Source organism: Bos mutus, chromosome 13, assembly GCF_027580195.1.
Source record: "Bos mutus isolate GX-2022 chromosome 13, NWIPB_WYAK_1.1, whole genome shotgun sequence".
Taxonomy (NCBI): Eukaryota; Metazoa; Chordata; class Mammalia; order Artiodactyla; family Bovidae; genus Bos; species Bos mutus.
Genome location: NC_091629.1, coordinates 55,044,471 through 55,066,452, shown reverse-complemented (window position 1 = coordinate 55,066,452; position 21,982 = coordinate 55,044,471). Strand labels below are relative to the sequence as shown.

General features: G+C 48.3%; 1 protein-coding gene across 7 annotated transcripts in view; it reads left to right on the top strand.

The window, feature by feature from the left end:
• PTPRT (protein tyrosine phosphatase receptor type T) overlaps window positions 1–21,982 on the top strand; it is a 1,153,310-nt gene that overhangs the window by 1,089,917 nt on the left and 41,411 nt on the right. For 4 of the 7 annotated variants that reach the window (XM_070381763.1, XM_070381762.1, XM_070381761.1 and 1 more), the window contains 4 exons: window positions 7,967–8,043; window positions 15,898–15,934; window positions 17,227–17,324; window positions 20,573–20,689. In XM_070381763.1, coding sequence (XP_070237864.1) covers window positions 7,967–8,043; window positions 15,898–15,934; window positions 17,227–17,324; window positions 20,573–20,689 — 329 coding nt within the window. Of the gene's footprint in view, window positions 1–7,966; window positions 8,044–15,897; window positions 15,935–17,226; window positions 17,325–19,587; window positions 19,648–20,572; window positions 20,690–21,982 lie in introns of all 7 variants that reach the window. The other 3 variants (XM_070381758.1, XM_070381757.1, XM_070381756.1) reach the window with 1 other exon arrangement.

Here is a 21,982-nt window from a genome sequence, read left to right as displayed (position 1 = left end):
TGCCATGCAGACAAGGAAACTGAGCCCTCTCCTCTGGCCCGGGATGGGTGGGGGCAGGGGGGCACACAGTGGGATGGGATGGTGTCAGAGTCAGAACTGGCATAGAGGGGGTGTGGAGACAATGGGTGTCAGTGGTGGGGGTTGGAGGGGTAGGGTCCCTACCACTTTATAAGGAAGCTCTCAACCTTACACCTTCTCTTTAAGTTATTCAACTTCTTGGAGCCTTGATTTTCCTCATCCATAAAATGGGTTACTATGAGAATCAAATGGCATGGCATCCGTGGGCTTCTAGAATAGTACCTGGAACACCTTACACATTTCACAAAGATAAATTTTTGTACCTTACACGCAGTGCAGGTGGGTCTCTAGTCTCATGGGCCAGTTTCAGTAAGATATTTTCATCTTGCCCAAGACATATTGAAGTGCCATGGCACCCCTATGTTAAATAACTGAACATTGAATGGTCTGTACATTCACACCTGAGTGTGCAAAAGAATCTCCTGGAGGGCTTATTAAATGCAAATTACTCATCCCCATCCCAGAGTTTCTGATTCAGTGGGTCTGGGCTGGGACTCAAGTATTGGCATTTCTAAAGAGTTCCCAGGTATCATTGATGCTATTGGCTATTTTGAAAACCACTGGTCTAAAACAATAATAAAACTGAATTTACATATTTGCATTGAGCTCTTAAAATACAGCGGGTACTTTTATTTCTTACTGCTTTTCATCCTTACAAGTTTGCAGAGGTGGAGAGGGTTTTGATGATGTCATTGGGTGAAGTGAGGCTCGGAGAAAGTAAGTCAGCTGCCTCAGGTTGATAGAGTTAGTGATAGACCTCAGGTCTGCCTTCAGAGCCTGCCCGTCCCCTGCCTCTCTCCTGTTGGAGGCAATAGCTGGCAGTCAGTCTTGGGTCTGCAGGTGGGGTGAGGGTCAGCTACAAGGAGAGGAAGAATTTGAGCCAGGATCCAGGCTTACTATGCCAGCCTTGCATACAGGGAAGAGCCCGGAACTCAAGCCAAGTTACCTAAAATCAATTGTATGGCTAAAAGCAAAGGACCCAGCCCCTTTCTGGTTCTCAGCCTTTCAAACACAGTATAATTCATATATTGAACAGATAATTGTTGAACACCTACTTTGTGCCGTACCCTGTAGAGAGTTTAGTAAATGGGGTGCCCTTTCTTAAATAGGGTGTGGAAGAGAGCCATGGGTTAGTCCGATAGTCTCAGAAATACAACTGTCCTAAGAGCTCTGAAGACAAATACAGGAAGCTGTCAGAGTCTAAGATGGAAAGATCACAGAAGGCTTCCTGAGAAAGGAAGATTGAGCTGAGAGCTGAAGAGTGAGATGTTGCCAGCCTGTGGGGTTGAGGGTGTCCCTTTACACGTGCAAAGGCCCTGTGGTCAGAGCAGATGTCATTCATTTGAACAACAGAAAGATGGGTAACGTGGGGAGGGAGGCATGGGGCTGGAGTGGGAAACAGGCCCCAGACCCTCAGATCATGCAAAGCACTGTGGGGTTTGGTCAGGTCAGTGGTGTCCTGGAGCTGATGGGGAAATTTTCAGGAATTCTGTGAGCTTGTTGATGCCATGTTGGCAGCTTGGTATCAGTCATGGTGGGAGTACTTATATCACAGAAGTCAGCAGATGTTACAGATCAGGGCCACTGCTTTCTCCAGAGAGCTATTTGTTAAACTTCTACAACCTCCCGCTGGGCTTTGTCCTAAAACCACAAGGAACAGGTTGATTCTAGAGGGACAGTGTTTCCTCTTGAGTTGTGTTGGGGCAGGTGGTGGGGCGCTTTTTGGATCTCCGTGGCTTTCCAGTTATGTCTTCCTTCTACTGGAAGGAAAAAACCTTCCACTGGTTTTTTCCTCCCCTTGAGCCAGAGCTGGCCCTTCATCTCCTGGCCAGGCTCTTGCAGTTCCTCTTACATCACCATCGAGGAGCTTGTTTCTCCTCTATGTGACTTCCTCCCTCGTCTTGAATATCAAACAAGGAGTACCAGATTAGCTATTTCTCAAGCTTGCAAAATATAGATAAAGCATAATGAACGTTCTGAGCTGCTTGTAAATTACTTTGTATAAATTCCTTTACATTGCTGGCTGCCCCATCTTTCTCCATGTACGTCTGGATAAACACAATTTTTTATCCTTCTAATTATATAAAGTTAGAAGGGGAAGGAGACACAGAATAATATTAGCATCTCCCAGAAGGAATAAATAAACCATGAGGGCAGTGCTACTCCTTGCAATGCCTTTCTGGTGGACTCATAGCTGAATTCTGCCCTTTCATGAATATACACAATAACTCTGCCTCTGCAGAGAGATGGATTGACATTTTGTACAGAAGGACAAATAGGAAGCATAAAGTTTCTAACCACCTCTGCCATCAGCTCACTGCCCACCTCACACCCAGCCCAGAGCCATCATTTGTCAAGCACCTGCTGCATACCAGGCACCGTTGTCACACTTCTCTTTTTTAAAGAGCAGTTTCAGGTTCAGAAAAGTTAAGCAGAATGTCCAGAGCTCCTCTCTACCCTCTGCCTCCCTCCCACATTCAGCTCCCCCTATTTCTAACAGCTCGCATCGGTGTGACACATTTGTTACAGGGGTGAAACAAAATTGATCCATTATTATTAGCAGAAGTCCGTCCTTTGCATTTGAATCCACCCTGTATTGTGCAATTCTACAGGAGATGAACAATGTATAATGACAGGGATCCACCAGGAAAGGATCCTGCAGAGGTTTCGCTGCCCTAAATTCCCTCTATGCTATGCTATGCTATGCTAAGTCACTTCAGTCGTGTCCGACTCTGTGCGACCCCATAGACGGCAGCCCACCGGGCTCCCCCATCCCTGGGATTCTCCAGGCAAGAACACTGGAGTGGGTTGCCATTTCCTTCTCCAATGCAGGAAAGTGAAAAGTGAAAGTGAAGTTGCTCAGTCGTGTCCGACTCTTAGCGACCCCATGGATTGCAGCCTAACAGGCTCCTCCGTCCATGGGATTTTCCAGGCAGGAGTACTGGAGTGGGGTGCCATTGCCTTCTCTGAAATACCCTCTGTGCTCCACCTATTCATCTCTCCCCAGAGGTCCCTGGAAACCATGGATCTTTTTACTGCCTCTGTAGTTTTTCCTTCTCCAGAATGTTACAGAGTTGGAACCATACAGTATGAAGGCTTTCAGGCTGGCTTTGTCACTTAGCAGTGTGCATGTATATTTCCTCCATATCCTTTCATGCCGTAAGAATTCATTTCTTTATATTACCAAGTCCCATCGTTTGGAAGAACCATGACTTGCTTATCCATCTGCCTGTTGAAGGACATCTTGTTCATTTCTGAATTTTGGCAGTTGTGAGTAAACCTGCAGTAACCATTCATGTGTAGGTTGTGTGTGGACGGTCAGTTTCAACTCATTTGGGCAAATACCAGACAGAAATTGTTGGATCATGTGATAAGAGTGTGTTTAGTTCTAGAAGAAATGACCAAACTGTCTTCCAGACTGGCTGTACAGATTTTGCTTTCCTGTCAGCAATGAATGAGCATTCCGGTGGCTCCACATCCTCACCAGCATTTGGTGTTATCAGGATTCTGAATTTTGGCCGTTCTGGTAGATGTGTAGAGGTAGCTTCTTGTTTTTTAAGTTTTCGGTTCCCAATGACATATGCTGGGAAAGATTGAGGGAAAACGAGAAAGGGGCGGCCGAGGTTGAGATGGTTAGATAGTATCACCGACTCAATGAAAATGAGTTTGAGCAAACTCCAGGAGATAGTGAAGGACAAGGAAGCCTGGCATGCTGCAGCCCACGAGGTCACAAAGAGTCAGACACAACTTAGTAATTGAACACTGCCACCAACAAATGACATATGATACTGAACATCTTTTCATTTGCTCATCTTTTGTCTGTACATCCTTTTTGATGAGCTTTCCATTCAGATCTTTTGCCCATTTTTTAATTAGACCGTTTTCTTATTGTTGAGTTTTAAAAGTTCTTTTTATACTGTGGATACAAGGCTTTTATCAGATAGTCTTTTTCAAATATTTTCTCCCAATCTGTGGCTCGTCTTTTCATTCTCTTAACATCCTCACACTTTTCATGCCTGCATTTTCTCATTTAATCCTCCCAATATTCTCGGAGCTGTATAGCATTTTGCTAAGGAATCCAAGGCTTAGGGAGACCAATGGACTTGCTAAGTGATGGAACTAAGATTTGCCCCCAGCACTGGCTCCTAGCTTCAGACCTCCCATTAGCAGATCTGCTGTCCTGCTTGGCACAGAATAGCCTGTGTGAGAATAAATCTTAATCATTTTGTACTAAAGTATGCTCCCACTGTCTCAGAAAAGAGTCTCTATTTGGATGCTCTGCGGAGCCTGGCTTGGTGACTTGCATCTAAGCGCCTAAATAGGGAATAAAAAGCCCTCTGTAGCCTAAGCCCCACCCACCTCCTCTGCTTCTTATCTGGCTGCTAGTCCCCAGCCACTCCATGTTCACAAGACAAGAAACCCTGTTTGTAGCTCATCCAATATGCTTGCTTTTCCAGGGCCCCTGCTGTTGCTCTTGCGTTTGTTCTCTCTGAAGGAAAGACCCTCCTTCATTGTCCATTGGTCAAGTCTCACTTTCAGTGCCTCATTCACATATCACTTCCCGAAGCTATTTATTTATTTGGCGGTGCCAGGTCTTACTTGCAGCACCTGGGTCTTCCATCTTTGTTGCAGCATGTGGGATCTCGTTCTCTGACCAGGGATCGAACCTGGGCCCCCTGCATTGGGAGGTCTTAGCCAACGGACCAGCCACAAAATCCCTGAACTTGTTCTTAATAAATGAAGAGGTGATACTGACAAATACCTGATGTAGAGACACCACTCATCTTTAAGAACAGATAGCTAAAAGAAATGTTTCTGTTTCTTTTTAAGTCATATTTGCTTTCAGACTTTAAATTCCATTTTATATTAAAGGAAATACCCTTTCAACATTTTAAACCTCTGTTCCCAGTGCTCTAGATCTCAAGGGCAGGCATAACTCAATAAATAAAGGAGATTTTTGAATTAGTAAGTCATTAGACCAATGAGTGAAAACGCATTTTGCATTTTTCACTTTTTTGAGGCTTGTAGTTTTTTGAAACCACTGGTAATAAGGCTTAACAATCTGAGCTCAGAGTCAGGTGCTGGATGTCGTTTGAAGCCCTGCTGGGTGGATGTCCCCCCAGGAAATCCCACTGCAGGAGCTGGGGACCAGACCCTTGCACAGCCTCCAGTGCCTGCAAGATGGTAGAAGTCCAGGGACAGCATATTGTGTGGACAGAGCAGAGATTCAAGGGCAAACAGTCCTGAGAGAATCCCAGCCTTGCCACTTGCAAACTGTGTAACATAGGAAACTTACTTAACCTCTGTGAGCCCCAGTTTCTTCATCTGTGAAATGGGAAGAATATTACATCATTGTAATATTAGCATATAAGAGTGATATTAGCATAATAGTCTGTAGAGCTATTTGGGGAAATATATGATTGTAAAGCCTTCAGTGTCTGCCATACACTCCAGAAAGATTAGCTTCAAATTCCTTCCCCACATCACAGCCTACTGCCCCACTCACCCACAGAGGTAACTTACACCTCCTTCCCTGCCTCTGGTCGCTTCCACGGAAACTCCTCCCTACGAGGAGTAAGAAATGTGTCATCCAGTGTAGCTCAGTGTCTAACATGGTGCCTGGCACACGACGGATGCTCAGTGAATCATTGTTTATAGTGGTTAGACTCACTGAATGTTTATTATTTTATTTATGGCTGTGCTGGGTCTTCACTGCTGCTCACGGGCTTTCTCTGTTTGCGGTGTATGGGCTTCTCGACGCAGTGACTTCTCTTCGCAGGCTTTCATGGTTGTGCTCGGGCTTAGTTGCCCTGCAGTATGTGGGGTTGAACCTGTGTCCCCTGCATTGACAGGCAGATTCTTAACCACTGGACTACCACGGAAGTCCTCACTGAATAATTTTTGAATCGACTCTTTAGTTAATGAATGAACGGATGCAGGGTGGTAGCCCCAGCCTGCTTGTCCATCCTGGATCCCATTCTTTGCCTTCTCCTGCTCAGCCTTCCGTCACAGGGAGCTAACCCCTCAGGTTGCGTTTCTCACCACCTCTTGACAACTGGCCACTAGCTCGGTTTGGCCAGTGATGGGCACTGGTGTTGGAGATTGTTTAAGGTGGGAGAAAGGAAAAAGCTGGGGTGTCTCTCCCCTCTGTCCCCATCACAGGTACCTTCCTGAACAGCCAGGGAGTCTCTTCCTTTTCTCCAGCTCCCACCAGAGAGGCCACCGCAGCTCCAGCTCCCACAGGTGCCCCCTCCCCGGGCTCCGGGGCCCTCGCCTCCTCCCTCTGTCCCACCTTCCCTGGGGAGGCAGTGTCTCCTTGTGAGTGTTTATTTCCGAATTACTCCTCCCTCCTCCCTTTGGCCTCTCAACTCTTCCATCACCTAGGTAACCACTTCACTGTCGTTAACGCCTCTGCTGTGCACCCATGGAGAAGGAAATGGCAACCCACTCCAGGATTCTTGCCTGGGAAATCTCATGGACAGAGGAGTCTGGCAGGCTGCAGTCCCCAGGGGGTCACCAAGAGTCAGACACAACTGAGCGACTAAGCACAAGGATCCTTGAAGTGCTTACTCCTATCCTGCTTAGACTCCTCTTGGGAATCAGGAGTGTCTAAGCTCAGAGTTAAGAGAACCTCACTCTCCTAGGCTCCACCATCCACTGACCATGTGGCCCATCAGCCCTTGGGAGCCTCAGTTTCCTCATTTGTAACAAAGGTTAACAGCATCCGTCCTGCTTCTCTCCCAGGTTGCTGTGAGAGTCCAGAGAGATAATCCACTCACCTGCTCACCAAGTCCTTATCGAGTACCTGTGCAGAGGATAGAACAGGGAGCAAAGCACGCTGTGTCCCTGTTCTTGGGGGTTCCGGTTTGTAGTAGCAGATATGCTTATAAACTGCAAAGTTCGGGAAAAGGCCCACAGGATAAGCTGACCTGACTTCATAGACCCTGTGGGTGCCCAGAGCTCCCCAGTCCACCTTTGGGGACCCCAGCCCTGCCAGTAGGTGCAGCAACACTCGGTGATGTGAACCCAGTGATGGGGACAGCAAGCTGAGCCTCTCCCCCCACCAGACCCAACCGGACGTTCTGTTTGTGTGTCTTTTAGCATGTCGGAGCTCACTTGAATTAACTGTAAAGGATTAGCCTGATTCTTCTGCTGAAGAACGTTTTTTTTTTCCTTAATTATTTTTATTTGGTGTTATTTGAAGTAAGCGTGCCATTGACTAAAGCCTGCACATCTTGTTTATGCCTAGATTGTGTTTAAAATGGTATTCTCTGTAACACGATTTTTAGTTATTGATGACCTCTTTTATAATGACTTAGTCAGCTTCACTTGAATGATAGTATTGATAACAATATGTGGCTGACAATCTGTTTGCAGGAATACTCCAAAAGGCAAAAGGAAAGCATTTGTACACGCGTAGAAAATAGATACATTTGCTGGTTTTAAGAAAGCATGAAAATGGAGCATTTTAATCCTGATCTCACTTCCCGAGACACTTGCAGAGTGTTTTCATGTGGTCTTTCCTGCATTGTCCTCTACAGAAGGCATCTCTACCTGCTTTTAATGACAAAATCTCTAAGATTTAAAGAGGCAGGTGACTCACCCTAGTAAGTAATGACAAAACCAGAACCAGAAGGGCAGGTGGGAAAAAAGAGGAGCATATACAGGCCCTTTGTACGGCAGGGTAATCTCCCTGAGCCTCAACTTCCTCATCTGTAAATGGGGATGATAACTGAGGGTGATGCCAGGGGTTCCAGGAGAATGTGTGTCACTGGCATGATGCCTGGTGTGTGCTGATAGATAGATGGTAGCTCTAAAGCAGGCAGGGCTGGCTCCTTGCCCGAAGCCCTCGGATCACTCACCCCCTGGTTTTCTGCTCTCTCTGCAGACGACCATTCTCGAGTGAGACTGCTGGTGCTGGATGGAGACCCACACTCCGACTATATCAACGCCAACTACATCGATGTGAGGCTCTCCGCGGGGCTGGGGGGCTGGGTTCTGGGTGGGCTGCAGCAGACTCAAATCTGTGACTCTCCCCCCAGCCAGTCCCCTAGACAGTGGCCCTCCTAGAGCAAGTCCACAGGGTCTGGCTCCTCCCTGTGACTCTTGTAACCCAAGTTGATTATCCATCTAAAGATGTACCCGTTTTCAGGCTGGCTAGAGTGGTCTGCTCTGTGGAGCCCAGGGCTGACAGCCTTGTTCATTCGCCCATTAATTCTTCAATTTTAAAAAAATTTTATTTATCTATTTGTTTGCTGTACTGGATCTTCGTTGCTGTGCAGAGGCTTTCTATAGATGCAGCAAGCAGGGGCTACTCTCTAGCTGTGGTTCGGGAGTTTCTCACTGCAGTGACTCTTGTTGCAGAGCCCAGGCTGTAGGGCTCACAGGCTTCAGTAGCTGTGATGCAGGGACTTGCTTGCCCATGGCATGTGGAATGTTCCCAGACAAGATATCAAACCTGTGTCCCCTGCTTTAACAGATGAATTCTTAACTGCTATACCTCAGGGAAGTCCCATTAATTCTTGTTTGTCTGTGTGTGTGTTTGCCTATTCATTCATTCATTTGAAGGTACAGCCGTTTATGTAATGAAAATTTCAGAGTTGGATGCTTTGGGAACCAGAAAGCTAAAAATGTCATGGTCTCTACCTTCTAAAACCTTAGTGGGAAGATAAGCTGTGCACATCAATAATTCCAGGGCAAACCAGAAAGTGGGTGTCATAAGTTCAGATAAAATGCCTCAGGGATTCAGAGGTGGAGGGGAAAGTCACCCTTCCATCAGGAATGCGAAGTGAGATGTGAACCAAAGCTTTAAGCACAGGTAGAATTTAAAATCAAAGAAGGGGGAGATGGGCCTCTGGCCAAAGCACTGCACAAGCTGCGATGTGGCAGAGGATATGGCACAGCAAAGTGTGAGGGGAGCAGAGACTCTGTAATGAGAATAGAGAAAAATAAGGTTGGCGCCGGATCATGGATGGTTTGTGATCAAACATGGGAAGTCGGACTTTATTTTGTAGGCAAAAGGAAGCTGTGGAAAGTGTTTGATCAAGGATGTGACCAGTTCAAAGCTGAGCTGTGGGATGGCTTATCTTTTACTGAGGTTAAGGCAGATGAGAGAGAAGAGGGTCTGGGATTAAGACCCCCAATTAGGAAAGGGGCCGCTTCAGTGTTCCAGAGAACATGGAGGAAGGGACTAAATACAACAGGAGCCGAGACAGGTGTACATGGAAGTGAGCGAGTTTGTAAAAGGGAAGTGTGGTCACTGGGGCCAGAGAGACAACCCAGCAGGACTGATGCAAGCCAGGCTTCCCAGGGCCTCAGCTGGGAGGCCCAGGAACCTTGACGAAAGGCTCAGAGCTCGTCCGGGCCCTTCTGACTCCCAGGTGTTTTTATAGACAGGTGATACGGTACTGCGGCAGGCTTTAGAATTTCCCATAATCTAAGCTGAGCCAGATAATTCACTGATTCAACAAATATGCATTAAGCCTCACCTTAGACATTTATCTTTTGCCCTCTGATATATTCCATGTCTTTCCCCGTTCTGCTTTGCATTGCTGGTGTGTATGTGGGCAGAGGGAGGTCGGTGGCGGGGAGGCGTGGGTTACAGAGAGGAGAGAGAGCTGACCCCTTTAAGGAAGGTGCTGTGGGAGACAGGAGGGTGAGAGGAAGGGAGAAGCCATCGTATTTCTCCACCTCTCTTGCTTCCTGGGGTGGCAGCTCCAGCAGTGGCTCCAGCTCCATCCACCAGGACCACCAGGGTGGTCCAGCCTCAACAAGGTGGCCCCAGCTCCTGGGCTCTGGCGGCTTCTCCGTCTCCCATTATACCTGCTGGTTCTAGGGATGGCCACAGCCTCTTGCTATTGCCGATCTCTGGGTGGCCCACTGTTCTCTGTTTTGCATCTGAGCTCCACCATCACCTGTATAACCAGCTCCCTGAACTGAATTCCCTCTGTCTGAAATGCCTGGTGTGGTCCCTAGATCCCCCTGCCCTGGACGCTGGCTAACAAAGGGCCTGGGTGTGGTCAGGAGCTGGGTCTGGAGCTTCCGTAGAGGTCTAGATAGACACAGCCTCTGTCACGAGCAGGTCATGGAAGGGAACAGAGGGTCAGTGGAGGGACAGAGAAGACACCAAGCATGGGCTTCCAGCACAGTGCTAGCAGTTCAGGGTTGGGGGGACTGCCCCAGGTGTGGGCCTACTCTATACTCCAGCAGAGTCACGATTCCCGGGGTCGCTATGGGGATGCCTGGCAGGATTCGCCCTAGGTAGCTATCAGGCTCACCCCTTGGCCCGAGTTTCCACCCAGCCAGAAATGCAGCCCTCCAAAGGGCTGACTGCCCATGCTGGAATCATTTATCCAGTTGGATCTTGACGATGCATTAAAACAACTCCATCTGGATAATGAGCTGAAAGGGCCAGCCCTGCCTAGGCCTCCAGACGCCACAGTTCCGGTGTCATCCCACTGGCAGGCCTGTCTCACACCCGAGGATGCACTGGCCACTTGAATCCGTTATAAATTACCAGTCTGGAAATAAATATCATATCCGGGTCCCCGGTAAGTAACAGATGCATGAGTACAGAGTGAGATAAATGCATTTTGGATGCAAACCTCTTTCCCATTGCTCACAGACAGATGGAGGCAGGCCCAGGCAGGTTTGCGGTTGATCTGTGTGCTGTGTAGGTGGGACTTCAATGAACTCAAAGTTCTTTTAAGGTTAGGAAGTTTCTGTACCAGCTCTTGGCAGATGCCCGGAGGAGCCCCGAATGAGCAGTCCATTTCCTTTTATCTCCAATTGCTAGAGTCTGGTCGTTGGCATGTTTTCTTTCAGGGGACCATATGGGTTCCAGGAGCCAGAGAGGCTCTCTGGACTCGGACGCCATGTGTGGACAGGCCCGCAGCAGGCAGGCGTTCGTTCCATATGCATTGATCAAGGTGGTGGCCAAGGCAGACTTCTCCACGCTGGGGACACAGCCACGAGCCAGCCCATTCCAGCCCTGCCCTGCTGGAGCTCTCATTCAACCAGGCAAACAGACGGGAAGCATGTAAATAAACAAAGACTTTGGTGTTAAGTGCCCTGAAGACAAGTAAAGCAGAGAAAGCACTCCCCCCTCTCCAAAAAAAAACGAAAAAGGTGTCAGGATCGACTGTCAGTGGACGTGACTGCTGTCCCAGCAGAAGCCTGGATGGGAGGGGAGAGCAAACCCCTGGGTTATGTGGGGACAGACACAGCTGACGCAGTCCCAGGGAAGGGCCAGCGCTAAGGCCTGTGGATGGAAACATGACAGCCAGCAAGCGTGGGGAGAGTGGGAGGAAAGCTAAGAATATTGCTTCAGGGATGAAATGGGAACCACAGGGGTGTTGGGATGGGCAAACCAGGCTTAAGAGGTCCATTCAACCGCAGTGAGCTCACAGAGAACACTTCTCTGGCCTCCTTAGTTGAGTCCACTCCCCGGCGGGGCTCCCCAGAGCCCTAGATCTTTTCCTCAGTGGCCCTTATCTCAACTTGTTGACGTCTACAAGCTGCTTAGAACCTGAGCCCATATTCATCTGGTCGACTTTTGTATCTCTAGGGCCTTATACCGAGTAGTAGATGCTCAGTTAATACCTGTTGATTGAATATTGAAGGACCGAGTGACCAAACGAACAAAATAGCGAACCCAAGTCATGGAACCTCCACAACTGAAGTGAATGCCTTGCTCAGAATTCCATCCCATTGATGTTGAAGTGCGTTGTGAGTGAAGTGAGAGTGTTAGTCGCTCAGTCGTGTCCGACCCTTTTGCCAACCACATGGACTGTGGCCCGCCGGGATCCTCTGTCCTTGGAATTCTCCAGGCAAGAATACTGGAGTGCACAGCCTTTCCCTTCTCCAGGGGGTTTTTCTGACCCAGGGATCAAACCCAGGTCTCCTGCATTGCAGGCGGATTGTTTACCATCTGAGCCACCAGGGAAGCGCGTTGGAATCGTCCAGATTCCATGCATTTTGTCTTTTGCCTTTTGTCTGCCAACCGGGGCATTAAAGGAGTGCCCCAAGCTCACCTCAAAAGATGTGTTCATGCATGTATGCCACAACCATCCTTTGCTGAAAAAGCTGCACCCAGCTCTGGGTAGCCTATCCAATGGCCCAGAAAGAGAAAGTATTAAAAAAAAAAAATACTTACTGTAACATACATTATAAGGGTGTTGATTGGGCATCTCCCAAGCCCTGCAGGACAGCTCAGGAGGAGAATTCATTTGAAGTGCAGTGTGGGAAGCTGGGGACGTAGGGTACCTGGAAGGGCCTCAAGAGGGTCAGCTGGGAATGAGTCTGGAGACAAGGATGGAGACAGGTGATCAGTCCCACGCTAAAGCACCTGGATGTTATTATATAGGCAGCAGGGAGCCACTGCAGGCTTAAGTGGAGAAATAATAACAATAATAATAATCAGGTGGGCACTGGGACGTTTACCCTGGCAGGAAGCAGACGGGCTGTGGGACCAGACGGGAAGGTAGGAGGCAGGGAGGCCAGCGTGAGGCCTTGGCCCAGATCAGGGAGGACGAGGGCTGGAAGAAGGAATGATGGTGGGGATGACAGAAGACCATGGACTTGAGAGACCCCGTCTTTCCACACTCCAGGGTACTATTTTCTAGTCCCAGACTTACTCTGGGAAAACTCCCAGAATCTGTTTCTCCTGTGATCCTGAAGAGCACGGGCGGTCTTGACTGGGAGGAACAGAGCTCTCTGCCTCTGATTGTCCTCCCCACCTCTCACAGCTCAGAGAGGGCCTCAGTTACTACGTCTGGAGGGAGAGCAGAGAGAAGGGAATGATCAGAAGGATCTCAGAATCCCTCACGGCCATCGCAGACTTTGAATCGTGGTAGGCACTTGATAAATGCTTTCCAGATACACAGTAAAATAATAATAGCAAGGGCGTATATGTTAAACTCTAGACTACTGCCTGACACATGGTAACGGCCATCTATTAACTCACTTAATCCTAACCGCAAGGCTATAATGTAAATGCTGTTATCCCCGTTTAACAGCAAAAATCAATTAAGGCCCAGGAGGTTAAGTAACCTGCCCCAGACCACACAGCCTGTAAGGAACAGAGCCAGGATTCACACCCAGGCTATTAAATTCAGAATCAGCACATAACCACCATGCTATGCTGCTTTTCTTTCTGTTTTAACCATTTATTTTATTGAAGTTACTGCGTTGGTGTTCATTTCTGCTGCACAGCACAGTGACTCAGTTGTACAGCTCTTTATGTTCTTTCATATTATTCTCCATTATAGTTGGTCACAGGGTATTGAATGTAGTTCCCTGTGTTCTACAGTGTGTATGTGTGCCCCATGGGCTGCAGCAGCCGGGTTCCTCTGCCCATGGAATTTTCCAGCCAAGAATAGTGGAGTGGGGTGCCATCTCCTCCTCCAGGGGGTCTTCCTGACCCAGGGATCAAACCCGCCTCTCCTGCATCTCCCGCACTGGCAGGCAGACTCTCTGCCACTCGCGCCTCCTATACAGTAGGACCTTGTTGTTTCTATATACATAAAGAAAAGTTTGCATCTGCTGAGCCCACTCTCCCAGTCCATCCTTCCCGCACGCCCTCCCCCTTGGCAACTACAGGTCTGTTCTCTGTGTCTGTGAGTCTGTTTCTGTCTTGTAGATGTGTTGGTTTGTATCTATTTTGGATTCCACATACGTGACATCATATAGTATTAGTCTTTCTCTGACTTACTTCAGGCCTCCCTTGTGGCTCAGCTGGTAAAGAATCCACCTGCAATGAGGGAGACCTGGGTTCAATCCCTGGGTTGGGAAGATCCCCTGGAGAAGGGTATGGCTACCCACTCCAGTATTCTGGCCTGGAGAACTCCACGGACTGTATAGTCCATGGGGTCGCAAAGAACCAGACAAGACTGAGCAACCTTCACTGACTTCACTTAGTATGATAATCTCTAGATCCATCAAAGTTGCTGCAAATGGCATTATTTTGTTCTTTTGTATGGCTAAGGGGTATTCCATTGTCTAAATATACCCCATTTTTTTTATCCGTTCATCTGTCCACAGACATTGTTTCCATGTCTTGGCTATTGTAAATAGTGCTGTTATGAACACAGGGTGTATGTGTCTCTTTGAATTATAGCTTTGTCTGGATATGTGTCCAGGTGTGGGATTGCTGGATCATATGGCAACTCTATTCTTAGTTTTTTGAGGAACCTCCATACTGTTCTCCACAGTGGCTTGCTGCAGTTTACATTCCCATCAACAGTGTGGGACTGTTTCCTTTTCTCCACACCCTCTCTAGCATGTGTTACTTGTAGATTTTTTTAAGTGTAGACCATTCTGACTGGTGTGAGGTGTTGATTTGCATTTCTATAATAATTATATGCTGCCATCCTGGTTGGTCTCTCTCAAGAGCTTGTTTATTGGGCATTCACTCTGGGTTTCACACTGTACTAGGCTCCACGAACAACTTTTTAAAACTTAGGAGGCAGTGTTTGTCCCCAAGAAGCTGACAACTTTCCTAAGAAGATAGGACCACTCATACAAAGAGTCTAGGTGGGCGGATTGATTCCTGGTGGTTAATCCAACCATTGTAGCCATGACGCTGGCCTTGGGTTGGGACTGACAGTTTATTTGTTCATTAAACTTTATGACTTGTGTTCTCCTGAGATTAAAAGCGGAATTTCAGGACTTTCCAACAACTTTCCACCAACAGGCTCCGTATTTGGCATCTATATCTGTTAGACATACCCATTCATTCATTTGTTTACTCATTTAGTCATTCAGTTATTACTGATTACGTTCAATGTCATGTATTAAATACAGATCTGTCTCCAAAACTTGAACTTCTACCCAATACGATACATTTCCTCTCTGCACCAAGAAAGGGGACCCTCCATGTAGTCCATGCCCAGACAGAAGAGAAAGTCATCCTCAACCTCTCCCCGATGATTAGGCTGATGAGGCACCAGAGTAACCCCGCATCAGAGCCCAGCAGGGTCTACTGAAGACCCTGAAATGTACAGGAAAATATCTCTGAATTAGAGAATGGCTTTGTCAGTCTCTGGGTCACACCCACCTGGGGCCCTCTCCGTGAAAGGAGCCTCCGTTCCAAGCCCAGCCCTGTGGCAGACAGGCAGTGCGGCAGCCTTCCCAGCTCTCTTTTTCTTTTTTTTTTTTTTTTTTTCCCAGAGATACAAAAAAATTATTTTATTTTTTCAAACTTGAGAGCAAACAAAAAATACAGTTATGAAGGTTAAGAAAATCTCATCAAACTGAATTAGAAACATTTTTCTGTATCAATAAATATTTTTTTTTAATTCTTCCAATTTTATTTTATTTTTAAACTTTACACAATTGTATTAGTTTTGCCAAATATCTTTTTCTAATGTTACTCACACAAGGGGTCAGCAGTGCAATTGTTGTTTTCTCTCTGGTGCCCTCTGGGGCCTTGCCCAGTGTTCTGCATGGAATCATGGCTCGGGAAAGGCTTGGTGGTGGGTGATGTCCCACAGAAACCTGAAAATTCCTTCTCCACCTCTTTCTGGGTGTGCCTGGCCACAACTGATGCCCATCCAATCTTGGCTCCCAGTCCATGGCTCCAAGGCAAGCCTGTTTGGGGCCTCTCTCAAGGAACCATAAGAACAGCTAACATTTAGCAGTTGACTCAGCACTTTATGTGCATTAGCATATTTAATCTTCGCCACTTATCTGGGAAATGTCTAATGCTAGCCTTATTTTGTTTATAAGGAAACCAAGCCTTGGAAAGGATAACTATTAGTACTGGGCCATTTGCAAGCTTAGACTAGAGGCCCTTCACTGTGCTTTTCTCTTCTCATCCAGGGGTACCATCGACCTCGGCACTACATCGCAACTCAAGGTAAGAGCTGAAAGGGCCCTTGCCTTACATGGGGGGCGTGGAATAAGCTTCCACCAGCCAAGACGTTACATAGGAGCAGGGCTGTAGAGGCTCCAGAGGCCTTTAGTTTGCCCATTTGTTTGTTTGGGAAGGAAGGAGGTGACAGGTTCAGCAGTGGAAGTGGGGGAGGGATGTAAGGGAGAAAGGAGGGAGGTATCACTGGGAAATGGTCAAGAGAGATTGGACCAAAAGCACTGGCCTCAGGCACATGCCATCAATACCCACCATCCCCAACTGGAGCTGATGGTGCCTTATCTCCTCAATGGCTGTACACCTGGAAGAGACAGGATGCCGACTCTCCTCGAAAGCAACTTACTAGGGTGTTATCAGATCTAAAAATTACTCTCCCTCTCAAACTGTTCTGGGAGGAAATCCTGTGGGTGATTATATATGTGGGCAATGACATATATAAAGATACCTACCCTTCATAGTGTTATCTACTAGGAAAACAAGTGAAAAATCTTCAGCGCCCAACAAATGTTAGATTAGTTAAATTGTGAAACTTCTATATTATGGAAAATTATGCAGCTATGACAAATTTCATGGTAAGAATTTTTAAGGGCATGGAGAAATACATGTAGTAGGTATAATGCTTCTTATAATAAATACATACATACACATTTATATAGAGAAGTGGCATTCCAAATTTTGTATCAAAAGGATGTATTACTCTTATAATTTTAAAGACAATGAAGGCCCAGGACATTAAAAGGGAAATTTCCAAGGAAATTGCTTTGGACTCTCAGATCCTATCTCCCATTTCTTTTTTCTTTTTTGCCCTGCTTTCTGCCCAGGCTCCAGGCAGATGCATTTGTCAAGCTGAGAATTGGGCCTCTTCTGTTTGTGTTCTCAGCATCTGACTCCTGGTGGCTCTTCTGCCCTCTAACCCCACCCTCACCTCAATTTCCTTCCCATCTCTCACTGAGGATCTAGAGCCCAATTTTTGAAAATTCCCTTAAGCTATGTTATTTACCCCGAATACAAGATGGTGGGTTGGTGGGAAAGTGGAGCCTCTGGGAGGAGTCTGAGCAGGAGGACAGTGAAGAGGAGAAGCTGCGGACATGCAGACCCTGCACGCTGGAGCGCGGCTGTTCTCATGCCCCAGTTTCAACTACTTGGGTGTCCGACAGGGAAGGCTGACCTCACTGTTATTCACCCATCCGGAGCCTTCACTGACCAGCCACAAGGGACAAGCCTCTTGTCTGTTTCCTGGCAGTTTCAGCCTTTGACCCTGTCCCGTTCTCTGTTGGCAGGTCCCATGCAGGAGACCGTAAAGGACTTCTGGAGAATGATCTGGCAGGAGAACTCGGCCAGCATCGTCATGGTCACAAACCTCGTGGAAGTGGGCAGGGTAAGCCCCTCCCATGGGTGCCTGGATAGAGGATGCTGGCTGGCGAGCCACTGCCCAGCACCTCTCTGTTCCCAGCGCCTCTCGTTTGCATTTCACCCTCATGGCCCCTACGAGGGAGAAACCCTCCCTCCTGTTCACACTCGAGGAATAAAGGTCTCTACCCTTCAAACCCCACCCCCACCCCTTTCCCCACCCTCACACTCTGCTGATGCCATCATCTCGTAGACTGAGGAAATCACAGCCATCAGATGTGAACTCTCATCTTCACACTGCAAAGCTGCATTCTACTCATGTCTACAACCATCTTCTCATTCTTCCCCTCTATTATTGGGCTGGACCTGGCTGTTTCTGTTGACCTTCAATGGTAGACTATTGGCTCTTTCTTACGGCCCAGCCTCATATGATAAATCCCAGTGCCCTGAATCACAGATTCCACTCAAAAATTTCTCATCCTTCCCCTCTCACTCGGAAAGTAATTTTTTCCCATTGCTAGATCATTTTCCTCTGCATGCAAACATCCTGAGTACCTTCCCCCTTAAAAATGGAAAACAGGCAAACAAAACTGCTTCCTCTTGTCCCTGCTTTTCCGCCCAGCCCTGAAGACCCACACACAGGTTCTGCTTCTTCACTTCCGTTCTCTTCCACCCACTCCAATAGCTGTTTCCTCCATCCCAGCATCAGTCAGTGTCCCCAGCATCCTTCATGTCGACACATTCATGCCTCTTCTCATGGCACTCAGTCTCTCAGCAGCATCTGACCCTCTGTTCCTCGAAGCTTTGACATTCTTCAGGGTCCAGACCTTGGTCTCTCACTCTGTTCATCTTGACTCTCTCCTCTGTGGTCCTTAGCGACTCCTAGGGCTTAAAAATGGGACTGCTCTTGCCAGTTCGCTTTCATCTACTTGATGTGGTGTGGGTGGGCTGCTGGGTTTAAAGGCAGGGTGCACAGACGCTAGAATTAAGGAGGGCTCTTTACTTATCACATGCGCTAACTAAAGAGTGTGCAAAAAAATAAATAAATAAAGAGTGCGCAGGTAAGTTTGTGTTTTGGAAAGAACCAGATAATCCAGTAAAATTAAAGGAGTCCCAGCCTCCAAGATAATGGGCAGGGGGAGGATCTGGGCTGTCAGTTGTAATTCACGGCTGTGGACATCTCATGACCTAACAGGAGTTTAGGGCCAGAAGAGACTTTGTTCTTGAGCCCACTCTTATTGAGTCCATTCCCCAGTTTTACAGATGAGGGAACAGACCCCAAAGGGTGGAGTAAATGCCATAAAGTCATTTAGACAGAACCTAGCCACTGTCTCTTGACTATTGACTCTCATTGTAGAGGTCATGATCAAGACCGCTCCCCAGGGACTCTGGCCCAGGGAGCAGCTACTGTGGACCACACATCCAGCCCAGGATTTAAGAATTCGGGGGCACATTCTAGCCTGTTCTACAGATGTCCCCACTGGAGACAGATTCCCTTGATTATGAGTCTGATTTGATTGGGGGAAGGGACAGGAGAGCCCTCTCTTCACGGAGTTCCGAGAAGGAGCTGAGTTCTCTGCCAGACACGGGATATGCATTGTGTCACTTCACCCTCCCAGCAGACGTCCGGGACGATGTTCCTGGTCATTATTCAGATGGCCTGGCTTTGCGTCCTGGCTCCCCCACCCTTACTGACAGTTGATCCTGAGCCATTTTCTTGGGTTCCCTCTGCTTCCGATTCCTCATCTGTAAAACGAATAGGGCTAATGATATCTACTTCATCAGAGTATGGTGACCAGTCATTAAAGTAATCTGTGTAAAGCATTCATAGAAGACTTAGTCAGCAGGGCCAGAGAGGGTAAAAGCCATTAGACAGTGTTAGCTACCGTTTTCATCACAGGAAGCTGAGGCTCAGGGAGGTCTCAGGACTTCCTGGAAGCCTCACAGCTTCACAGCGTTAGAACAAACAGTGCGTCCATTTGCCTCCACACCCTGTGGCACTAAACCAGCATTTCCCTAAGTGGGTTCCATGGGCTGCTCGTCTGCAGGATGCTTAGCTAGCAGAGGGTTCCATGGTTAAATACGTTTGGGAAATGCTGTGGACTCTTCGCCCCTTTCGGAGAAAGTGCAAAGATGTTAGCGTTAGCACGTTCAAGCAGCTGAGCAGTCCTGTAGCAAAAGCGGCCTATTTAACTTTGTTTAATCCAGCATTTCCCAAACTCATTTGACCACAAAACCTGTTTTTTTGTTTGTTTTTTTTTTTTTTTTTTTTTTTACCTAACACCTATCAGCACCCAGCGGGACACACTGTGGGAAATGCCACTCTGGGCCGCGCGGCGTCCCCTGGAATGGTAATACTTTTGTTCTTTTAAGGGGAAAACCATCTCTTTCTCCTCCCGCGGCATGTGACTCGCAGCCAGGTGTGGGAGTCGCTTGTTCACAGCGCCTGCACCCACGCGCGGGGCAGAGAGCAGTGGCAAATGTCTTCCTTCAGAGCCCAGCACCTGCCTTCCTTTGCCCAGCCACGAGCCTTTCTCCTTAAGGCCCACAAGCCCCACCTCATGTTAACGTCCCTCTCCTAGCCACGTCCGCTTCCGCCTCTGCACTAATTCCCACCTTTTATTTTCATCTCTGCTGATATTACTCAGCTGCCCCAGCCTATCACAGAAAGAGGGCTCTGCCAAGGGCAGAAAACTGGCCACGTGACTTTGGACGAGTCACCAAACCTCCCAGTTTGAGTGTGATGCTCACCTGTACCGTGGGGAGGGCTCGCCCAGACCTAGTTGATCTCTTAGTGTGATCATGGGTTTGAAAAGTACCAGGAACTCTGCCAAGGAAGGTACCCCATTTATTCCCCACACCTCCGGCTCTTCCGGTAGCCAGCTTGTCCCTGTGCATTTTGCCCCTCCCCAGCCCTCCCTGGCCAGCTGGGAGGGACTCCCTGGTGGCTCAGTTGGTAAGGAATCTGCCTGCAATGCAGGAGACAGCTTCAATCCCTGGTCAGGAAGATCCCCTGGAGAAGGGCATGGCAACCAACTCCAGTATTCTTGCCTGGAAAATCCTATGGATAGAGGAGCCTGGCAGGCTGCAGTCCATGGGATCACAAAGACTCGGACATGACTGAGCAACTTAACAGTTTCACTTGGCCAGCTGGGAGCCCCTTGACTGCAAGTCCACTGAGGTTGCCCTTGAGTTTATTATGACGGGAAGGCCAGATGAGACGGCCGCTCATACTTGGCATCCACTCACTCGTACTGTCCCTGTCCTTTCCTGCAGGTGAAGTGCGTGCGCTACTGGCCCGATGACACGGAGGTCTATGGAGACATTAAAGTCACCCTGATCGAAACAGAGCCCCTGGCGGAGTACGTCATCCGCACCTTCACCGTCCAGAAGGTGAGCGGCCCTGCAGCTGTGCACAGCCTGCCCCCACGCCAGCCAGCTTGTTTGCTCATTCAGGACTCGTGGTGACCGAGGGGCTGCTCTGCCCCCATCCTGTACTGGGCACCAGGGGGAGATCAGGAGTCAGCATAGATGTGGACCCTGCTCCAAAGGATCTCACCGCTAGTAGGAAGGACAAATGGAATTCACTAGATTAAGGAATAGAATAAGGACATATAGCGATAAGTCACAGAAGAAACATGCCAAGGGGGGAAACACAAATCCACGGGAGGATGAGGTGACCAGAGAGGGCTTCCCAAAAGCAAAGGCATTTAAGCAGACAATGAAGGATGAGAACTAGCCAGCCAAGGGAAGAGCAGGAGGAATATTATCCCAGGCAGGGGGAGACTCATGCAGAGTCTGGAGGGGAAAGAAAATCTTGACATGTGCTTCTCAACTGGGGGTAACTCCGTCCCACCAGTGTCTGGAATCATTTTAGTTGTCAAAACCATAGTTGCCATTTTATAAAAACACCAATATTGATGATCCAAGTGGCCACAGGACTGAGGATGCAAAAGCATTGGGATGTCAATGCTTTGAGAACTGTACACTAAGCCTAACTCCACTGCATATCCACGAGGGTAAACCATCATCCTGGGCCAGGACCACCTGGCTTAAGCATTGAAAGTCCCATACCCTGGGAAACCCCTCAGTCCTGGGCAAACTTGACCAAGTCACTTAGTCACTGAATGCCAGCTGCCCGTCGCCTGCTCCCAAGGGGCATGGCTCCTGTACAGCTGAGGGCAACTCTGTGAAGCAGGGGTAACTGTGAGCTGTTCACAGCCAAGGTCAAGGGAGCTGGGGATGGTGCAGTGGCCCAGGAAGGAGTATCTGGGTGGGCACCAGCGCCTTCTACACAGCCTCCCAACTCACCCAACCATACCCATCCTCCACGTAGCAGCTGCTGTGATCCTCCCCAGGTGCCCATCTGGTGATGCCCTTCCCCTTCTGTGCTACCACCTGGGAATCCTTCCCATGGCTCCCCAGTGCCTCTGGGATGAGGTCCGACTATGGCTCCCCAGTGCCTCTAGGATAAAGTCTGGAGGTCTTAAAGTGGAATAAAAAGCCTTTCAGGATCGAACCCCCGCCCCGCCTCCCGTTCCCTAGGCCCTGCTGCCCATCATTGCCTGTCTTCCACTCTCCTCTGGAGCTGCTCTGGGCTGTTTGTGATTCTGTTCAGGTACTAGGCTCAGTCCTGTCCCTGGGCCTTTGCCCCAACTGCTGCTTCACCTCGGAATCCCTCCATCT